The 23,007-nt window shown below is 39.3% G+C and overlaps 2 protein-coding genes across 2 annotated transcripts; both read left to right on the forward strand.

Moving 5' to 3' along the window:
- The first annotated feature begins 1,739 nt into the window (after positions 1 to 1,739).
- LOC143460610 (sonic hedgehog protein-like) lies at positions 1,740 to 13,319 on the forward strand. Its single transcript, XM_076958190.1, has 4 exons — positions 1,740 to 2,552; positions 8,391 to 8,526; positions 8,767 to 8,898; positions 11,993 to 13,319. The coding sequence occupies exons 1-4, from the start codon at positions 1,902 to 1,904 to the stop codon at positions 12,784 to 12,786; spliced, it is 1,713 nt and encodes a 570-aa protein (XP_076814305.1). The 5' UTR covers positions 1,740 to 1,901; the 3' UTR covers positions 12,787 to 13,319.
- A 5,347-nt stretch (positions 13,320 to 18,666) lies between these two features.
- Positions 18,667 to 22,705, forward strand: LOC143460485 (obg-like ATPase 1). Its single transcript, XM_076957987.1, has 7 exons — positions 18,667 to 18,880; positions 19,957 to 20,067; positions 20,157 to 20,300; positions 20,436 to 20,576; positions 20,873 to 21,010; positions 21,598 to 21,732; positions 22,112 to 22,705. Exons 1-7 carry the CDS (start codon positions 18,743 to 18,745, stop codon positions 22,502 to 22,504), a joined length of 1,200 nt encoding a protein of 399 aa, XP_076814102.1. The 5' UTR covers positions 18,667 to 18,742; the 3' UTR covers positions 22,505 to 22,705.
- Positions 22,706 to 23,007: the final 302 nt, after the last annotated feature.

Raw genomic sequence — 23,007 nt, forward strand, 5'->3', positions numbered from 1 at the left:
ATGTGGGAATGCGCTTGAATGGCGTTTTACAACAACGCTATAAAGTGCTCCATACATAAGCAGTCTTGTAAGAGAAAGCATGTCGGCAGAATAGAATTTTGAATCATCCCCCAAAAAGCGGACGACGTTTGATTTCGATTGTTTCATGGCATTTACTGTTTGTAGGTAGACGATGCGTCATGTAGGGATTAGATTGTCAATAAACGCACATGTGGATTAGCGATATCGAAAAGGGCTTAGTAAGTCTTTGAGTAAAAAGCGTTTTTGGCGCCGATGGTTCAGGAACGCCGGATGCGATTTTGGTCCAAGCTCGAACGATTAGAAATTCTATCTGGGGAAGCTGGTCAACATCAAAATCGTCTAACGCTCAAAATCTAGCCTTGATTTTGTGAGCTCAGCAGCAATGCACGCTGTAGCTGGGCCACACCTCTATTACGCGTATATATTTTTTGACGTCCACATCACAGATGTTTTTTGGCCGCCTTTGTAAAACAAAATGCCCCAATTTGTCCGAAAAGACTTATTTGCATTTTTACGACGTAGTGTAGTGACGTAAGCGTAGGCGTGTGCGTTATAGGTGTATTGCCAAACCCACAAACAATCATTTGTATAGTTCCTTTTTCCCTTTTGTTAAAGTTTTTGCCCTATTTAAGAAAGTCAGTTAATTTCAGGATTAACTTGAACAAACGATTGATTTCGGGCCACGAGCCGGCTCGTTTCGGTTGATGAAAAAAAATCCAAGTGCATAGCTTTCCAATGATTCCATTTCCGAAAGCGGCCAGTAGCAGTGTACCGAGGCGAAGTCGTTTCCGACAGACTGTGCGCAGGAGAAAAAGGACCAAACATTTGGAACGAAAAAGAACCAAGAGTGCTCTTTATAAGTCGAAGGCTGCCATCGAAATGACGGCAGTAGAAGGTTTTCGCTTCTGCAAACCTGGTCCAAGTTATAGTGACAGAAAAAGATTCTAATACAAGGCCAAGAATTTTCTTGGACAGATCTGAGGCAGGTATTTGAACAGTTATTATTGCCTCCCTTTCCCAGACTGTTTTCAGTTTAATCTTTTTAGTCCAGACGCGAACAGTCGCGGTATCACATGGATGTTAACAATGCAGGGAAACGCACAGTAGTTTACATCATACGGAGTTACGCAAAAGAAATTTCAGGCGCTACTTAGTTAACGGACGCAGCGAATGTTGGCAACCGGGAAGCTTTCAAATAGGATGCGCCGTTGTCGGTCAGACGGTCAGTAATTCAAAGGAACTGCGAAAAAAAACAGAACGTGCCTATACTGCTTTGCAAACAAAAGCGACCGTGTGTAAATAGCACAATTACAGTAAGCTTTACTTTAGTTCAGTTTGCATTATCTTTAGGCTACTGGCTCTACGTTTCGGGTATAGCATGTACAACGGTACCGTAATCTTGTTAGACGATGGAGTCGCCGGTCTAGGGCTGCCCGCTTTGTCACAAACACTTGTACCGTGTTTGCTTACTATTTTACTGCTTTCAAAATTTGTTTTGTGGTTACAATCTACAACATGCACTGCCGTTTACGTGTTCAGCCTACATCTTTATCAGGCTATTTCATGTTTGTTGGTTTGCTAAGAAGTAGGTTATGTTAGTTTAGACGTTATGCTAACACAGAAAACTTCCCAGAAGGCTGTTTTATATTTTTTCTACTATTTTTAAACATATATGTTTAGTCTAACAAATCTTACAGCAAATGTTCGTTTACAGGTCGCGTGTATTTTGATTTCGATGTAACAATAACAGTACGAAGACATCGTAAACTACTAGCTGAAAGAGAGCATTGTAATTTCTTGTTGCAAAAGTTCAGTTAACAGCTTTCCACTTACGTTTTGCATTCCGACCGTTTCGTCAATGTGTCAATCAAGTTAACAAAATGGTCGACGAAGAAGGATTAAGATTTAGTTCCGAAAGATTTCTAAATGAAATCAGTTTTATCCGGGAAGAGCATTTTACGGATGCCATGGCTGCAGCCCGAGACAACGTTGCCTCCAAGCGTTCATATTCCTACGAACGATGTTACCACTCGACGAGATTGTGTGTATGTACTTGTGGCAGAAGATCTCTGGAACAAAATAGAGAACCGAATTCTCATAAGATACATCGGAAGATTGCCAGCCGCTCTTGCATTCCAATGTTTACGTCCTGCGGTGGGACGTCGTCGCTGAGCTCATTTCGATTTTGCCTTTACGGTTTTATCATCTGGACTCTGATTGTCGGACCGATGCTTTCGGACATGGTGCGAATGTCCTCTGCCGGTCGGTACTGGACTACATTTGGCGGAGTGAGTCTTGTCAGGGGTTGCCACCCCGGACCCTTTCAGGACGGTATTCCACGACACCCGCGTGTTGTACTGACTCCCTTTCAAAGAAACGAATTTGTCCCGAAATTATCGGAGGAGACAATCGGGGCTAGCGGCCCCGCGGAGGGGTCCATAACCGATAGCAGCCAGCTCAAAGCAAACTACAATTCGAACATCGTCTTCAAAGACGAGGAGGGTACAGGCGAGGACCGACTTATGACAGCGGTAAGACGGCACCGTAAAAATTTTATCTTTATTTGTAAATTAATCATTCTATTATCAGCATCGCGGCGGAACTCACTGATTCATGTTACAATTTATTACCGGGCGATACCTGTAACTTGGTGTGGTACTTTTTTGAAGAGCCGTCCTGCAACAAAACATTTCGAGGAAAGTTACTTAAACAATTTAAGGAAAGAAACTTTGAGGTGACTCACTTTCCCAATCCAACTCTGGGGCGTCAGTTACCTTTCCTAATTTATTGTCGATTTGGTTCCCGTAATTTTTTTGGAATCAAGTGACGTCGTATCTTCATTTCAGTTGTAATTGTTAGAGATTTTTCATAAAATCATGCTACGATAATATTCGATGTAGAATACCTCAATTTTTATTACTCATTCATATAGAAAATTATTATCACGTTCCGGTAAAAAGCGTCTCGTCGGTCAATCAATACAATAATCCGTCGTCCACGAATGGGCTCGAAAATCGATTTTCTTGTCGCTTAAAGTGGCACCAAGAAGCTTAAATACTTTGCCCTTAAATTAAAGGAAAAACTTAAGCAACCGTCGATGTCTTCGTCTCGCCACATTGTGCAGATGGTTTTAATCCTTCGCATTTTGGTGACGCGCCATTATGAGACAATTTTTTCCGGACTTTGCGATTTTTTGCGGCATCGAGGGACTTTTGCGCGACGCTTGAAATTCTCTTTCGCCGCGTTTTCGACGTCAACAGTTGCGGTCAATCCTCTCGGTTGCAGGATTCATAAATTATGCATGGAAATCTTGTTTCTAAACTTTTTTGTGATTTCTTTGAGGAAAACTTGAATGCACCTATCTCCGTTACTTTGCACAAACTGCAGCCAAGTACTTTTGTTATCACTTTTGGAGCTACAGCATGAGTTAGTTAGAAACGTCAGTTTAATTTGACGCCTTTGCGTACACAACTAATGTTTAATCAACCGAAACTTTGGCAAAAATGCAGGATATCCTGCTGTTTTGTCTGTATTTCCAGATCAAGGCGAATGATCGGATTTTATTTAGTAATGGATCATGCCGCCGACAACAAGATGTTTTTTTGCGGCAATCAAACGGTTCCGTATCCGGCCGATGTAGCTCTTTGCTACCCTTAAATACCCTTACTATGTTGGTTGAGTTTATAAATAGAAAGAATCACAAGTCATAACACCGGGCACCATCCCTTAAGTATATGGTTCGTGCAGCATGCTTATGAAGCTCGGTCTTATTATAAAGTCAAAACAGCTCGCTGTATGTGTTGAAATTAAACCGCAAGACGCATGCAGAAAATCCCTCCCAGTCCAGAGCGGTAAAAAATATGAAAAAAATTTGGTAATAGACAGTTGTTGGCTGTGTTCGATTAACCGAATCGCCTTCAAGTTATATCCGCGTAAAATTCTTCGATGTTTTGGTTCCTATACCTGCCCGGTATTAGCACTTGCAACGGATTCCGATCTTAATCACGGATTTACAGCCCAGACACAATCAAAGACAAACACACACCGCGGATTTTGTATTGTTCGGCTGCAGACCGAGCAAAAGTGGCGGCCTCGCGGGCCCGACGGGGTTAATTTTGACACTTTCCGGACTGAGATCACAGCACCGTACAATTTTGCCTGATCCCCGCGTACAAGACCAGATGGCAATGATATTTCTATCTCGTCATTACTCTACGCTTACATTGGAATTTCGAACGGTTTGTTGGTATAAACAAATGAAGCATGGCAAACGCAGATTCGTAACAAATTGCTTCAGGAGCGGCGACTGTAAGCACGCTCACTTGCTAACTAAACATTTTCTTTCCAATCGTTGTTTTTATTTTCTGTTGGCAACATATCGGCTCGGGCACGGCAGCTATTTCATGTCTGCCGAAAACATCAAACGCCTTGTGCTTGTGTACACAAGGAAAAGCAAATGGTGTAATATTTACCGTGAAAATGTAATTTCAAATGAACCGGAAGCCCCCTTCACGCCCAGTTAATTTTTTTCTTTTATTTTGTTTTAATTTTACAAAGTAGAAATTAGACAGATCATGTTGCAGAGTCAGAATTATGGAGTCGAATTTTCACTTCCTTCAATTACCAGCATTTTGCTAAAATTCATTATCGTCATTAAGTCGGCCGTTGAAAATATTCTCAATTTTTAAGAGCCGGATGGCTTTATCTCATTCCACTCATCTCTGCTATTTGCCAAACATTTACGAAACCAAATACTACGTCACAAAACGGCATTTCTGTGACGTTGCTTGAGTAGATGAATTGCGTCAAGTTCTGCTACGTTGTTTGCGTTATGGAAATTTTGTATCTATATATACGTAAAACACTCTTATCAATGTGTGTGACCTCTAAAATCTTACGTTACGAAATCTGTTTGCGGAAGCTGCGGAAACATTTTTTCAGTACTCTAGATAAGGCAACATCTCTATTTTTCCGTACGCCCAGATAAAAACTAAAAGTTCGAACATTGCCATTTTGAAACTTTGCACCGTTTTTAAGAGGAAAGCGAAAGACCGTTAACTATACGAAGGGGATTTGTCCAACTTTAGGAATTACATTATGGACATCGCCAAATATGTTCTCATTAAAAAAACCTCCAGCGCCGTTAATGGGATTACGACGACGGTGAATAATTATTTTTGTTTCATGTTGGGAATGGACAAATACCAAGAATAGTAAGAAATGGATGACTATCGCGAAAGACAAGATTAAAACCTTTGGCAAAGCAGCTTCTGAAGGCGGATAAGTTGCAGCGCGCGATGAGAAAAAACTGTGAAATTCTATCAAGGTCTTACGGTCGCCGTCTTGTTAGTGAATAATTTTCGACGAATGTTAATACCGACGGGCGACCTTCGCAACGGTGCCGAATTCGAAACCCGATCCCACCAGCTGACGTTTTTCAATGATATTCTTTGAAAATAATGGCTTATGGAAACCGCTTACAATGCGGAAAAGTACCTTTTTCGGAAGTTTACAAAAAGGTCGCACGCCTGCCAAGGTCCTCAAACGTCCACGAGCTATGCATGGGTTATAGTTAAACATGCAAAGCTTATAAGATAAAAAAAAACTCAGTTACTGGATCAAACTGACGCGCCAAATACCGTTTTTGTCACGGTTGTTAGTTTATCTTTCTACTTAACCTATATGCCGAACGTGATCGGTGTAGTACGGGAACCTCGGCGGGTTTAAGGCCTTGCGCCGGCTTCAAATTCGAATTGCTAAGTCTGTGAACTATGACCTTGACGGTATCCAATTGCATGGGTGCGCTATCTTCGTTGTTTGTTGTGTTTCTGTGCAGCAGCTTTCTGTTTGTTGATTACTTGTTTGTGGTGTTGTGGTTTATATCAGTCGTATAGCTATGATGCCGATCGGCAATTGTTTCTACCCTGCTTTGTAAAGTAAAGCAAATTACAAGTGACCGGCGGCGTCTTTCATCTTGGCAGCATGCCGCAGCCGTATTTTAAAAACCCTTGCAACGTTTTTTTTAAGTCGCCGAATTTTATTTTTAGTTCTTGACGTAGTTAATCTCTATCCTGCTGAATTTAAGCTTTCTCTACTGGACTCCCGGAATGTAACTTATTTTGTCGAGTGTGTCTTATGTCTTGAAAGCTCATACTTAACAAAGCTGTGTATAGTTGCTAATGGTGCGTGACAATTATCTGACATCAAGGGCACGTCACAAGGCAACGCCACGCCTTACCTGTGGTCCGGTTTTAGTCACAAACGCACTTGAAAGAAATTGGAAATCAATCATACTTGCACTTTCTCTGCCTTGAAAATATTTGAAAACGTCTTTTTATATCTATTCATATATACTGTATATATATAATGTTGGAAACAGGCGCAGTAATATGTTAGTTTGTCGGACAAATCAAAAACAAAAAAAAACCATAGATCAGAATTTTTCGTGCTTTTTCAACACGATTCAAGGTGTCGCTGTTTAGCTGTTTACTTGTGTACACATTGTCAGTAGGATTTTGTTTACGACGTAACAAAGAAACCGCTAACATGGGCTCCCGGAGAGTTTGACAATTGTCAAACAAACTCTCAGACGTCACTGGCGTCGTATAGAAGTTGTTTAGTAGCTGCAGTCTGTTTACTTCTTTTTGAAAGCAAATCTTCCAAATCAATTTATCAACCGAACTGTAAGAATGGAATTTAGCGTGAAACCGACATTATAACGTTCGGACGCGTCCCCGACGATTAATTATCTGATGTCGATGTGGTAATCGGTTTGCCTGCTGCTTCAGAATCCAAGACCAGATCAGCAAGTCGGCTTCAAAATGAATGGAAAATCGGAAAGAAACTTAAAACGATAAAAGCTCGCAGCGAGCAATTTCGACGTCTTCGAAAAGAGAAAGTTGAAAAGTGTTCCGTAGCCGTCAAGGGGGCACGCGAAAGGGTCAGGACGACCTTCTCACTTAAACGGTCATGGCAAGTGTCAGAGCAAAAAGCCTGGATTAAAAAGAAAGCATCAAAATCTCTTTAATTGACGTTCGAGTGCTTTGCGTTTAACTCCCTGCGTGCGAAATAGCCTATTCCTAACCGGCACTTCAAAATAAGCGTTTCACTTAGCTTTCAAATTAATCAAGTTAATTAACACGGGGAAAGAATGTGAGATGTTTTTATTTAGATTAACGATTGTGCTTTACTGAATACTTCCATCATTTCTAACATTTTTTTTCAATCAAATTACAGCATTACATAACACTTTACATGCTTCAATTTTTGAGAAGGAAACACTTGTTATTTTTTTGGGGCCATTACGCTGTCCAACACTGCTCCGTTTTTTATTATGAATAAGCCGGTTTCTTTGAAATGATTTTTGAAAGTTTTCGTCGCTCGGTTTGCTTTGTTTCGGAGGCGTGCTCCCGTGCATTAGTAGTTAGTCACAGCCGATTGTCTTTCGCTAGAGCGTAACAACGAGCGTTAATGTCTTCCTTAACTTTAACGAAGGCATCATACTTTGCACCCAATATGCAGCCTCAAAAGTGCCGCCACGGTTTTAAGTGGAACTTGTTATTCTCTCACCGGCTGAACCTCTTGCCAGAGTAGCGCTATTGCCTTGATACGACGCCTTGACCGTGCCGTTCCGGTACACTTAACAACTGTCGTTTTGTCCCGAATTATAAGGACTTTTCCTGCCCTACTTACTCCTTGAAGGCCCCGAAACCGCGCTAAAGCAAACGTGTTTGTGACGTCATTATCGGAAGAGCTTTTTAGGCTTATGATTAATACAGAGTTGGGTTGGGTGAAAGGGCGGCACGAGAACACCTGAAAACACTTTCGTTTGAACGCTGTTTCAAGTGTTGTATGTAAGCTTTTCCCAAAAAGGTTACCAGATCAAAGCGAGCGCTTTCCATCGACATTCATTGGCATTTTAGCATCTTAAACAAACAGGAAAAATGTGTTTTATCAAATAAAAACTTTTCCTGCTTTTTCCCACACAATTTTGAATCATCTTATTCGCATTTCTCACGAAAGTCGAGTCTCAAAAGCCCACTCAACTGTTAAGATTAATGGGTTCAAGCGCATGTAACAGCTCTTGAAAATCAAAACGGTTCACTGTTTACCTGCAACAAGCCCTATTGACTTGATCTTAAACTCAAAAGTACTTTAGAGAGAGGTCATGGCTGGGGTAAACGATCCTTGTCAATATCCGGGTTTGCTTGTTGTTTAAACCTAACCATAGTCGTTGACTTTGTATTAAGTTTTTAAGTTATTGCTTTGAAAAATAGTTTAATGCAACACATGAGATGAAAAGATATGAGAATTTTTAAGCGTTATTACAAGAAAGAATCGCTTTCATGTTTTTTGTTTTTAATTTACAGCGCTGCTTTGAACGATTGAACATCCTGGCAAGTTTTGTCTCTAGCGAGTGGCCAGGAGTGAAACTTAGGGTCACCGAGGGCTGGGAGAACCCGAACACAAACCCAAGGCAACCCCCAAACTCCCTCCATTATGAAGGTAACATTAAATCTTTACAATTACACAAAATTCTACGTTTTCTCGTCATATGTACCAGTAAGCTTTTTTGACAACGGTTTATTATCCGGCGCGGTTTTTAAAAGTGTTTTTTCCTAAGTTTCAGTTTCGTAAAAAAAACTTGAGCGCGTTTACGTCTTATGTAACGTGGAAGAAGAAACAACAATCGTTGAAATTTCTTACAATTCATTAAAATTACCAAAAAATTGTACCATATTTCAGGAAGAGCTGTTGATATCACAACGAACGACGAAGACCTCACTAAATATCCCATACTTGCCCGGTTGGCCGTCGAAGCCGGTTTTGATTGGGTCCATTTCGACAACACTTATGTACACTGTTCGGTGAAGTCAGGTAGGAGATAAATCATAGTTTTAAAGCGTCAAATTTTACAAACAACGATATAGACGGACGATGTTCATGTTTGGCCTACTCTTAAATTGTTGACAGAGTTTTCGTCTTTATTACGTAGCGGCGTTTAACTATGTCTTTACAATCACGTTTCGTCTCTCTTGGCTTTGATGTGGCTAGACAAACTTTGAACACGTGCGTAACCTTTTAATTGAAAAGCGTCCGTCTGACAATCGCCCACGCTCTTTATACGTAATCAATTTCACCGCTATCACCTACGCCATTGTGCGGGTAAGTGACTGTAAACCGCAAAGATTTTTGTCCCTTGTAACGGCTTCGTACACTGGCTTGTTTCGGTAATTTGTCAAATGCGGTTTGGGGGTTATTTTGTGATAAACAATCAGTGCTGTTTAATAACAAACACCTGGCAACATCTTTCATCGCTGAAACGTTTTTCTGATAACTTTGCTGCGTTTTAAAAGGCGTTTTCGACAGTTGGGGCAAGGTTTAGTTTTGTAAGACTACGTTTTAAAGACTACACTGGGCAAAGAAACGGTTGATTTCTATGCGAAATTGCAGTTGAACTCTTTCCACATGTCCGGAAATTCACGTCTGCTTTCCTTCACGATTACGACTGGTTTCAAGTTGGCGAACGGACTCAAGTTCCATCTGCCAACTATTGCCATGATTTGATCGCTGAAGGCAATGGCTACTGGCTCAAAGTGTCGCAAATGAAAAGCGAGCTCTGATATTTTGGCAACTCTTCTTATTTCAAACAGCGTAGTCTGCAATAGTTGCTGTGCTTGACTTAATCGGCTGTCAAATTGGACTTTTTTCTTGCCATCTCGGACAAACCTACTGCTTTTTAATAGCCACTGCTCGTTTACGCACGCACTACGAACACCTCGTCGACGTCGCCCAGAATTCTTACGTCATTATACATTTTCTACACAGGGAGCGTAAACCAGTAAAAAAGACGAATCGTGTTTAAAACGGCCTAATTAGATGACTTTTACAATAGAAACAGTTACGCCATTTTGGTTGTGACTTACTGCTGACTGGGTTCGGGTTTGTGGTAAAGTTGTCGAAGACGTTTGCCAAGTCGTGGCGTAAAAATCATCAAAAAAAACGTCGTCATCAGTTACATACGCTTATAAGGCAATTTACGCCTGGAAAGTTGCATTCCCGCTTCTTTGTATCGAACTTAAGGCTATACTCATCACCTAATGGACGTTAATATTTTTTAAGCTATTAGGCGAGTTATGTTTTAGAAACCCGCGCTGTAACGGAGATATTTCCTTGTTTTTGTTTGGTAAAGTTTGGTCTTCAGAAATCGTTCGTATTTAAAAAAATCAACTGTAAAAGCGGTTATGGTGCAGGTTCATAATGACCATTTATCACAAGGGCCGCTTCAACCGCTCCAGGTCAGTTCAAGCGAAAGGAAAGTTTTTGCCGGTATCTGTCGGTTACCCTGTCTCTATTTGTATTCGAACGATGAGCGTAGATAAAATGCTCCAAATTTAGCTGTCATACGTAGATGTCTCGCGCGTCGCATCGTCATCCGGTCGATTGCCAGAATTAGGGCAATTTAAAATGGCAATTAAGTCGAGACTTTAGGTTCATTCAACGCTTATGCAAATGATACGTAACAGTATATTTTTCTAAGAAATTCGTGTCAGGATTGGGGAATTCCCCCAAATAATTTTCATGTAATTTTGACAAAAGAAATCTTATATTTCACGTTTGCAAAATTAAGCTAATTGCGAACGTTTCGTTTGATCTGTGAAAAGTTAGGGCTTCACTGTCCACGCTCCTGTTCCTGCTCTTACGCATATTGAACGTCAAGAATAGGCTTATCTTTCCGGCGTTGTTAAACACGGTTTAAATATGGCGCGCGATTTTCCGCTCCTTTCGCTTGGGAGTGAGACTCGTTATCAGGAGATTATTTGTACGATAATGCTATCGCCAGACGACGTGTTAAATGCGTGATTGTTTGGAAGTGAAAAATTGAGTTATTGTTGATTTTTTCGTCCCTTAGATTTCAGGGAATGCTTATGGAAATTTTTGCGCGCATCAAAGTGCCAGTTATAGCCAGATTGGAATGCGAGTTAGCTGCGAGACTCAAAAACATATCGGCTTACAACGTATTTACCCTTCACTTTGCAACCGCTCCTCTGTATTGTGGGTCATACCCCGGGCTTTATTTGGGTCTGAGTTATTCCTGTATAAGATGAACGATAAAGCATTGAAAATTGAAAACACTGGAAGAGGCCCGGGTTAACCAAACACAATCCTAATTGATTTTAGAGCCTTATCAAAACATTTTTGTCGAAAGTGTATCGTACAACGAACGCTGCTTATCACAACATTGTCCATTTATGTCCCAACGAACAATGTCGCCCTGTTTGTCTTCATTTGAAGAGATTGTCGCAGCGCTTGCACTGGGATTAGAAAAGAATCGAAGTCTCTGTTTACACAATCGTTAGAAAAACCGAGGCACGTGCGCCTTTCCAGAAAGTTCGCTTTGTCCGTCACTCTTCGCTGCGAATGTGACATCCAATTTTTAAAGTTAAGAGTAAGCTGCCTGTCAAAGTCGGTGATACCCCTCAATTAATGTCTTCCCTCTTCATCCAATAACATCGTCTCAGGCGCCTACAGGTATGTTTTTCACGGTCGGCTTTCATCAGCGAATGGCGAGCGAAGAAAAATTCGACCTGTACTTTCGCCGACGATTGATTGCCGTTTTGTCAAGGCTGTTTGCTTTGCGTTTGAGCAAGTGGAACGGGAAGAAAACGATTCGTTATTGTTGCATAATTGCCCGTTAAAACGCGGCCCAAGTGCCAACGTGGAATTAGGAAACAGCGGTTTAACGCCTGCCTTGTTTTACGTTGGTCCACGTCCGTCTATTATTATTATAGTTTAGAAAAACTTCCAATAAAACATCGGGCCAGTTGTTTTATTTAATTGTGAATTTCAAACTGTCAACTTCAATGTAAAAATTTCAATGCACGATTAAAAAGAGCAAAAAATTTTCAATTGTTATAAACAATCAGATAAATGTTTATGACGTCATAACTAACTATTATTTATCTCACAGATTCATCCCAAGCAGCTCAGTATGGGGGATGTTTTCCGGGAGATTCGACCGTACCGCTTCCCGACGGAAGAAGCAAGAAAATGTCGGAGCTGCGACCAGGAGATCAGATCCTCTCTACGGATTCAAGCGGAAGACTCATCTCGGATTCTTTTCTCACCTTTATGGATCTTCAGACCGATCAACGCGCAAACGGTGTCGCCAGACGCGCCTTTGTTTCCATAGAAACAGAAGACGGACACAGATTAAACCTCACGCGAAATCATCTCATCTATGTGTCCGATGTAAAGGGCGTATCTTCGGATATATCGTCTTCCCATTTCGTTGGAGTTAATGACGCGTGGACGCCACGCCACTTTACATCCCCAGCCGCGATTTTCGCCGGAAAAGCCAGCGTTGGACAATACCTTCACGTAACATCAAATTCGACCTCTACCGACGTCTTGCGGCCGTCTAGAATCGTTAAGATTGACACTGTCGAATCCGCTAGCGGCGCTTACGCTCCGTTGACGAACAGCGGAAAGATTGTAGTGGAAGGCACCCTGGCTTCCTGCTATGCCGTCATTGAAAACGATTTCGTCGCCCATCTTGCTGTGACTCCTCTTCGTTACTTCCGTTCTTTCCGGAACTGGATGAGAGAATTTTTTCACACTTCCTCCTTGACGTCCGTTGATAGGGATGTCACCCACTCGAACATGGGAAGAGCCCAGCAGGAACCGGGGATTCTTCCCTACGCAGAGTTCTTTTATCACGTCGGGTCCCGTCTGTTGCCTGAGTCGTTATTCTGGGGCGACTGACCGGGGACTATTTAGACCGGTATCTAGAGCCCGTGTCATGCAGAAGTAGAAAGCTTCGTAAAAGCTGTAGAGTAGGAATGAGCAAGAGAAGCCTTGAGAAGGACACGAGAAGGAGAGAACTGGAATTCTCGGAGACTAAACTTGTTGTGGATAAAATGAAACAACGATTCGAAAAGTGTTGCCAAGTTTGAATAAAAATTTGCCTTTGCCCTAAAATATTACTTTCAGTTTCAAAAGTCAAATGCGTTTGAAATTGCTTCATTTGTTCGCACAGGTTTTTGTTTTTTAACGTTTTACAATCGATTACGTTGCTTACCGCCCTACGTGTTGGTAAATAAATTTTTATTAGAGCACCGCTTATAATATAATATTGTTGTATTTCTTATTTCGATTGTGCAGTTTCAAGGCGATACTTTGTTGTATTTTTTATGTTTTCTTATTTTAACGAGTCGTTTTTGACAAATCCCGTTGTATTCTATTATAATGAGAGTTCTTTTTATTTAATTGAATAAACTCTTGAAAAATCTTGTCAAGTCTACTTGTTTTACTTCCGCAATATTTACAATTTTGCAACAATGACGTCATTCAAGTAGGACAGAGCGACGTACCATGCAACGGTCTGGAGTTTCTCATCCGTTATCAGGTTTCAAAAGTTGCATGTTCCTGAACGCAATAAAGCACACCAAAAGAGTAAGCATCGAAATGGAAACAAACAAACTACATCCCTTAAACCACAGCAAGTGCATACTTTATGGGGACCCAGCCAGGATGGCCGGAAGGCGCCAGGGGGGAAAGGGCCGAGCAGAGAATATAATTAAGAGGAAAGCAAGCTTCGTTAAATTCGCAGGATATGCCGTGAAAACAATTTGTAGAATAGATTCAAAGAATTTTTACACGTTTAACAGTTTTTATTTGTCAACTATACCCAGATATGTTAAACTCAAGTACTTTATGTGTGACTATATCATCTACACATACTGTACATTTCACATGGAAACAAACTTGTGTTCAAAAGATGCAATAGACTCTTTCCAAGTTACTGAATATGTGGCAAGATTTTTTCGATTGCCTTATACTTAACAATGCAAATTATCGACCCAGTTTAATTTTTTTTTAAGTTACAAACTTGCTGGCCATTGGATTGTAAAGACTTCGCCGCGTTTGAATATAACAATTCGGTTTGTATATTACTTCTAGTTGATTATTATAAACATTGTTTGACATGCCAAACAAAATTAGCCTGCGTAACGAGCCGCAGATTACACGCAAACTCTTACGCATTTTACTTCGCATTCTTTGCTGACCACGTAACGTAACTTCGTATCGAATTAGTCCGGTACGTATAGGATTGAAACCACTGTAAAATAAAAATTAGGTTTTTCGCTTATAGGAATTCATCTGCAACCCACCTGAGCGAAATCTTTACAACCCAATAGCCTGAACGTTTGTAATTTGTAATGAACGTTTGTAATTAAATTAAATTGTAATTAAATTTTTTCTTGCACAAAGCAAAGTTTTGCAAGTCTTCCTGGTCGATGCTACAATTAATGTCGTTCCAATTTCGTTATTTGTCTTACGGCAGCTCTTGTTGTAAAGGATAAACACGACTCGGTTTGACTGATAGACTCGGTATGACTGTATGACTCGATACACAGACATAACTCTGATTTGGTTAACAAGTACACCAAACTGTAAAAATCTTATACATATACGATAAGAGTTATCCATCTCCACAAGGCTGCTTAACCGTTGTATCTTTTACTTGGATGTAAAATGTTGATTTCTGTATAGTCAGCTTGTTATATCGCCTTCCTGTACAGTGTACAGTGTATATTCTAGTCCAGAGGCCAGCGTATAAGTCAAGTTTGTACCAAGCTGGAGACAAACCTTGCGAGGGTTTTGCCATGACAAAATGTTTTCATAGTGACTATTTCACCGAAAGTAGGTCATACAGCTTGTTCTTAAAGATAGGCGGTTTGGTTAGAAGAATTGGTGTTGAAAATTTTGATTTTAGCTATTTGAGGTTTAATTAGAAGTTAGATTTAGGTTAGTATGTTATAAAATTTAAGTTAAATTAACAAGAAATTGCGAAAAATAGCATTGAACGCACGATTTTTTCCTTTGAAATAGTGAAAGCAAAATTTTTTTTTGTGACAAAGTAGGCATAGCTATTTGCATCTTGTATCCAGTTGAAGTCGGCATTATTTGAACCAAATCAACAATGATAACAAAAATCATATACTGTTAATACTACAACCTAAGCACGCGTATTATTTATGGATATTGTTTAAGAATGACAACGTGATAGTACTAAGCTAACTTGTGAAACAAGTCAAAAACATCTGCCTAACATTTAGCTTGTACTATGGGAAATATCTCCTCTATTGATTTGGCTTGATAGAGTTTTGGTTTGTGCCTGACATTGCGTCACGGAGTTCATCAAAGAGCTATAGCCTGATTTCAATCGACGACTGTTCTCCGATTCTCTATGGATCGATTACGAAATCCGAGATTTATTCCGAAATTCGACATCGGAGCAGCGTTCACTATTCGCGATTGTTCAATGAATTTTTATTGATACTGTATCCTACATGCCATAGACGGCGCATCACTATTATCAAAATAATAACCTTATTTATGGGAATGTAAAGGCCTACTCGCGTAATGGAAATGTGTACTTAGTTCCTGTTTTGTGACCCCTTAGCCTTTGATGCACTCGAGAGGCCCAATAGCGTGTCTTTTCTTGGCAAAAGAAGCATGATCCCGGTGAATGAGATGGAGTTTGTCTTTGAAACGCCTACATAAGTAGAATGGTCTTGGGTTGAATGGTCATGGGTTGAATCGTCCGGGAGGTTGAATCGACCTAGAATCCAAGCACAGCTTCCTTTGGCGGGTAATTCCCAAGTTAGAGACACTATGAAACACCGATTGTAGTAGACCTATCAATATTTTATGATATATTTCAACTACGTGTTTCAGACTTTTTTCAATTTTATACCGTTAAAAAGTTTTAAATTAAGTTTATAAATCGTTTTAGATTATTTATAGGTATTACTTTGATATATAGTTTTATTTAGTTATAGATTCATTTTTTAATTGCGATGATTTAAAAGTATCAGGCTGCACAGAACAGCGAAGTTAAAAAATTGAAACAAAGCAATACTTCTATGATTTTGTTTTAGTTTATAACGCATGAGTTAATACCAATTAATGAGATATCTTGCGTTCCAAAGAACTTTATTTCCACGCGTTGCTCTGTAAAAGTAAATACTTTAAATTCACTTTGCAGTTTGCACTTCGTTTGAAATTTGAAGAAGTTGCCAACGTCACGATGACATCATGTAAAGTTCACGCTTCGTTGGATATCATGCTGTTCGCAGACTCGCAGACGCAGCCATAACTAGCGTAGCAGCTGCACTAAAATGTGAAAAGGAAGCGAAAAGTACGCTATAACCTATAGGCTCTATAATCTATATCATGTGATAGTAAAAAAGCAATACTTAATTCTTTTGAAAGACTAAATGAAATAGAAACAAATCCTAGATTGCAAGCTAGCCTATACATATTTTTCTTTTTATAGGCGTAAGCCTATAAGCATTAGCATATATCCAACTTCATTGGATATATGTATAAGCATACGTTAGCGGGTCAATCTGCGCATGTAACAACCATGTTTTGCATCGTCTATCTTTCATCATTTTCTGGGTTTAATTTACAAGTGTACAACCAGATGACGTCACAATTTGAGTAGCTGTGGTCTATAGCATACAAGGCATCCTGTGGTTGTGCACTTGTATACCAGACCCACTTTTTGCAGGAGAACAAAAAATAAAATGCTAACCATTATAGCGCGACAAAATAACAACTAACAATTCGACCAGCAAACAATGAGCATGAAAAAGTGGCAAGCCCAAGGGCTTAAAACGGTCAAGAATAATGTAGCCAAATGATAAAGATGAATAATGGTTAGAGCGGTTACTAAACCCTACACACAATAAACAAGTTGAAAAAGTAATAACATTGACAGAACAATGCCGAGAAACACAAAAATTTGTAACTAATTTATATGAAATTGGATACTGAGGCAAAGTGGCAACTAATATCTTGCATGTTTTAAGCCCTTGGTCTTTGCCACTTTTTCCTGCTTCATAATTGTTCGTGAGCATGTGTTTTATTGTGCTATAACTACAGCGATTAGCATCGCAACTTCCGCTCCGCACTATTAATGGCGAAAAATGAACAATGCGATACAAATAAGCTGATAAAAAAGGACATGTAAACATACACTTAGTTACATACTAAAAGCGGCAAATAATAAGTTGATTTGTGCATCTGGATAGTGAAAAGAAACCCTATACCAAGAATCAAAATCTTGTTTCTGTGGTGAAAGTACAATAGCCCCCTGGTGCACTAAACTTATTGAAAATCACAACATTGCATGATACCAGACTGCAGAGTTTGGCATAGGTACAGTCAATATTGCTTTTCATCAGCTTCAGTGCCACACTCAAGGTGCATTATTTAGTACTTACTGATTTCCACAAAACTTCTGTGCACTCAATTTTCAATTGATTTAATGGTTGAATAAGTCAAAATGTGCATATTACTGTGCAACTGCACACTTCCATTGCGTCTAAGCATTTTTGCGCACCGCACTTGTCATTTTTGGTTGTTTGGCACACCCAAGATCTTGCTGAAAACAACCATACTCTGCAATCCGGGCATGATACATGTCATTAATAAGATATCGGTAGCTCACACTCCTCAGCTGTCCTTCCCCAAATGATGATGCATTATTTTACATCGACTTGATAAATGAGAAAACACACACTGAGCCGAAGTACATTTGATATTGAAGATGACCATGAGAGTAAATTGTTGAATCACACATAAATGTTTATTCGTATTTGATTTTAGTGGGTGTCTTGGTGCCATGGCAAACCAATTTTGAACTGGGCATCCAACATCCCGCTGAATGGATGACATCTGGGGGCACCCATTGTTTTTTAATGATTGGTTTTTACTGCACAATGAGGTTGCCAATGTGACTGATGACTGGATAATGCCATTGTTTAAGGTGTGATCTGTGCCAGACTATACTATGCGCACAGCATGAAGAGATGTATTTGCAGGAAATGACACTGGTAATTGTGACCACACGATTAGGGAGAAAAAGAGCTTTTATAGAATTTTAGACCAAAAAAATGCATGGTTGATTGTGTCTGTTGGCAGATTAAGCTAAGTTTGCCAGAGTTGGGTATCCAAATTTTCGAAGAGCACTCATTTTTAAAGAGCCAGGATGCCCAAGGGCATCCACTAACAACAGTTATGGGTATTCACTGATACTGTATTTCTATTTATGCAAATACTAAACACACATATCTGTAATCTGTCTGCCAATAATTTTCATGCATATTTTGGTTCTGTCTTCAATGTTGTTGCTTTGCATTCTTTATTTTTAAATGTTTATGTTTATACAGATATATACATGCTTATGCTTTCTTGATACATAAATGATTTGAGCATGTCAATTTAAGCATAACTTGAACTTCAAAATTGCAGATTGGTGCTAAGCATAATAACCCAGCATCTATCTTGAAATTTATATGCTTATAAAAAAACATGTAGTATATGCTATCTTGCAGTTTTTGAAAAACAGTAACTGTCATAATATACTGCTAATTAACTTTGTCAAAGCCAGTAAACAGGATGGGCAATAGGGGATTTTTTAGTTTTCTGTGTCACATATATTTCACTATGGAGTACAGTATCTTATACCAATAATACTAATACTAGATGGATAGCCAAGTGCTTCGTATATTTTCAGCCGACTGTTGTGTACAGTACAACCGTACACCATGCAATCAGCCACCAATAATATATTTACTTCCGGCAACAAATTTCAGAGAAAGTTAAGTAAGAACGATACAGATTGTAATATTTCTCTTATCCGCAAATGGCTCCAAAGAAAAAGAAGGAAGTTGAGAAACCGCCGCTGATTTTGGGACGTTTAGGAACCTCACTTAAAATTGGAATCGTTGGTTTGCCGAACGTTGGAAAATCTACATTTTTCAATGTTTTGACTAAGAGTCAGGTATGACTCTGTTTTTTTTTAGTATTTTTTCCCTTACTTATGTACGTTCGAGTGGTCAGTCAATTCAATCCACAGGCAATTCAACCCAGGATAATTTAGCTTAGGACAATTCAACCCGACGTTGGTTGGGTTGCCCTGGGTTGAATCGACCTGGAACCTTAGATTCAAATTGTCGTAAATGTATAAAGCCTTCTATCAAACCGGTAAGTATGGCAGTTTTTGACAAGAAATTTTGCATGCAATGACACACATTTTTGCGTGATTGCGTGAACTGAAGCCTCAATTAGTTGTTTATTTGTTTTAAATTGGCATTTAAACAACCAACTTTTCCTCATTTGTTTATTATAAATCACCTTGAACGTATTAAAGTACAGCGTACACGTTGATGAGTTTGGTGTGTGCATGCGCCGCACTTTCCACTTCAGCAGTCGCCGTCCACCATGTTAAAACATGTGCCGAACTTTGTTGTTGAAAACAAGTAGAAGAGACAATTGCCATGGTGATTTTAACATGGTTGTTAACAGTTGTTCAAACAAGTATATTTTGAAAATATTATAAATACCATGAGCTAAAACTGTCTTCAATCCTCATTGTTCTAAATCTAGCGATGGTCCTTGTGAACAGTTCCCAATGTGGGAGCCCACAAGTAAAAAGTATGTTGATTGGAAACCAAACTTTTCTTGAGTTACTAACAAATGTTTCATTAATTTTTGTACTTTCCCGGTATATCGACGTAGGCTCCTATTTTTATCGCCTATGAACCACCTACCATTATTCTTTTTATCTCTCATTAAGAGACGGGTAAGTGGAAAAAGTTTGTAACACTTTATTTATCAGCCTGGCTACATAAGGTTAATGAACCCAAAACGTAATCATTTCTTTCCTTATGCCAATGTTGGGCTATCCAGAAATTTATCAATAACTTTTAGCATTATCACCATTATGAGATATTTTCGTAACAGACTAATAAACTGACAAAGCAATCAACTCTGGCAAAACACAACCTCCTTGGTGGTTGTAATAAGTATAAGCTATAACAAAATTTCAGGATTTTTAACAATGTTGAATTTGTTCAGGCATCAGCTGAAAACTTTCCATTCTGCACGATTGATCCAAATGAAAGCAGAGTTCCCGTTCCAGATGAGAGGTGGGATTTCCTCTGTCGGTATCACAAGCCTGCCAGCAAGGTTGTTAATTATTTACAATTGCAACCAACTGTAGTCTGTGTCCAATAAAAAAACTTATCCCAATCTAATCCAAAGTATCTATTTTCTAGGTCCCTGCATTTTTGTCTGTAGTTGATATTGCTGGTTTGGTGAAAGGCGCCAATGAGGGCCAAGGCCTCGGAAATGCTTTCTTGTCTCACATAAGTGGATGTGATGCGATTTTTCACATGACACGAGCTTTTGACGATGCCGAGGTACTAAAATGTATATATTGCTGATTACACTCTGTGCTTGACGCAATGACACGTAGAACAAACTTTGCGTGAAATATGATATTTAGAAAAACAATATTAGTTATTCTTGTAAGTACGCAAAATATATGCTTTAAGGTTGTACACGTGGAAGGAGATGTAAATCCAGTCCGAGATCTTGCAATCATTCAAGAAGAACTCCGTCTTAAAGACATAGAGCATTTAGGAAAACGACTTGGTGAACTGGAAAAGGTCTACACTAGAGGTGGTGAAAAGAAGGTATTTTTAGACTGAAACTCTATGTGCATTATGATTTGTATCATATGTCAAACAGGTTTAGCCCCAAAAGACATTTTCCAACTGTTTTTTACTCAATGTTGCAATATATATTGTGTGGAAAAATTATGAGTTTTGAAAAGCTTGCGATTTATCCTATATATAAACACTTTGTTTGTCTCATTATTTTTCCTGCATCCATATTTTTTACAGTAGTATATGTTTTAGCTCATTGCAGTTGATTTTATTTCCTAAAACTGGGAAAAAAATTTACAAATTTCTGACATTTCTGTGCTCAGTACAAGTTGGAATTTGAGACGTTGCAGAAGATCAGAGTGATGTTAGAAGATGAAAAGAAACCGGTCCGATACGGAGAATGGGGGGTAAAAGAAATAGAAGTCCTTAATGATCATCTGTTCCTGACTTCAAAGCCACAGGTAGCCTTTTTGAAGCCCATATTTACGGCGAGCTCTGTGATTTAACTTTTCTGTTTTCTTATATAAAATTACTAAAACAATTATAACGATTATTTTTCAGTTTTTGAGTGTTATTCACTTTTAAACTTCACAAAATAGTTGATATGAAAACTGTTTCTCAACCAAAATTTTTCTGACTCAAAATCCTTTGTAAAACCTTTCCACGCAATTTTTGAGACTCCAGTATAAATAAAAATCATATGCCATTTAGTTACTGCAACAGCTATGGCTGCTTACGAGCAATCACACTCATGAGCCGTTGGTGCAAACCAGACAACCCTAATTTGGGTCACGCCCCATAGTTTGAAAGATGTTGACATACGGTGTTACATTAGAACATATACAATATGCATTGATGGGATTCAAATTAACCAGTTACTTAAACTAGCAAACCAGTTTGTATAATGCTGCTCACGTCAGAGTTTTTATTGTGTGGTGGCAGTTAATACTATTAGCAAAATTTGACAAACTGATTAATTCCAACACCAAGGACATGTTTCTGTTACAAAACACTAAACAATTGATCACTGAGTAAGTTTTGTTTTCAGATCTATCTCGTCAATTTAAGTGAAAAAGACTTTGTGCGGAAGAAAAACAAATGGTTGATGAAGATAAAGACTTGGGTTAATGAGAATGACCCGCATGCATTGTTAATTCCATTTTCTGGCGCCTTTGAATTAAAGGTAAGTCAGTTACGGTGTTAGTTGTTTTTAAGCCATAAATGTGCTTATAACCAGAAGGTCTCATATTGCACTTTCCATAATGGACACTTACCCGTCTGACTCGATCCTGAACTCATGATAACCAACCAGAAGCAATCCCGATTGTGTAAATACATAAAATGCAATACATACAGATTTAGTCTACAATATAACCACTTGATAGTTGTGATAGCTCGGGATTTTGCAGAGTTGTTACAAGATTTCAAATTTTTAGCATTTAATATAGTCTGGATTTCGTTCAAGCAAGATGCCCAGTAAGCTAATACAGCTAATAATTATTATAACCAATATTACGTATGAACTGTGCACTATTTATAACTTACCAACAATCTGTCTATAGTTGATGGACATGGCCGACGATGCTGAACGGGAAGCTTACCTTAAAGAGCAATATGATGGTGCTGTGACGTCGGCTCTTGCAAAGATCGTAGTGAGCGGTTTCAAGGGCTTAGGATTGCAATATTTTTTCACCGCCGGATCGGACGAAGTAAAAGCCTGGACCATCAAAGGCGGCTCCCTGGCTCCACAAGCGGCAGGAAGGATTCACAGCGATTTTGAGAAAGGCTTTATCATGGCTGAAATCATGAAATTCAGCGACTTTAAAGAGGGTGGTAGCGAGGCAGCCGTCAAGGCGGCAGGAAAATATCGCCAGCAAGGGAGGAATTACATCGTTGAGGACGGCGATATTATTTATTTCAAATTCAACACCCCGTCTCAGCCAAAAAAGAAATGATATTTCGAGTAGACATACTTATATAGTGCTAGCAGTTTCAAACAACGTGTTTACAAAGCTGGAATGCTGCGAATGTTTTATTACTAATCCTGTAATGGTTGTGGATGTACCATGTCTTCGGTTTTTCGTCTCTGCTGCTAAAATATTCAAGTTAATTTGCATAGTTATATTTTGCGGAATACAAGAAGACGGCCAATTTGAGTCCTTTGATCATATTTGCCGTGACTGACAGAGTAACCGTTAACATGATCGTACATTGGCTCTGCAATTAGAGACAAATCTAGAAAATCGACGTTTCAATTATGCACAGATGTAAAGTTCGGGGCGTGAGTTTGAAGAAAGCCTTGTCCCTGGCGTGATTAACGCAATGGATGTCAGACGAAAGTCGACGTTAATAAACGTTAGACTGTCACTATTTCTCCTGAAAACCTGATGCGTTCAAAGCTATTTTTCATGGTTTGTCGTTAACGTAATTTACTCCCAGGGGTGCCCTGCTTGAGAAA

The sequence above is a fragment of the Clavelina lepadiformis genome, chromosome 5, assembly GCF_947623445.1.
Source record: "Clavelina lepadiformis chromosome 5, kaClaLepa1.1, whole genome shotgun sequence".
NCBI classification, from domain to species: Eukaryota; Metazoa; Chordata; class Ascidiacea; order Aplousobranchia; family Clavelinidae; genus Clavelina; species Clavelina lepadiformis.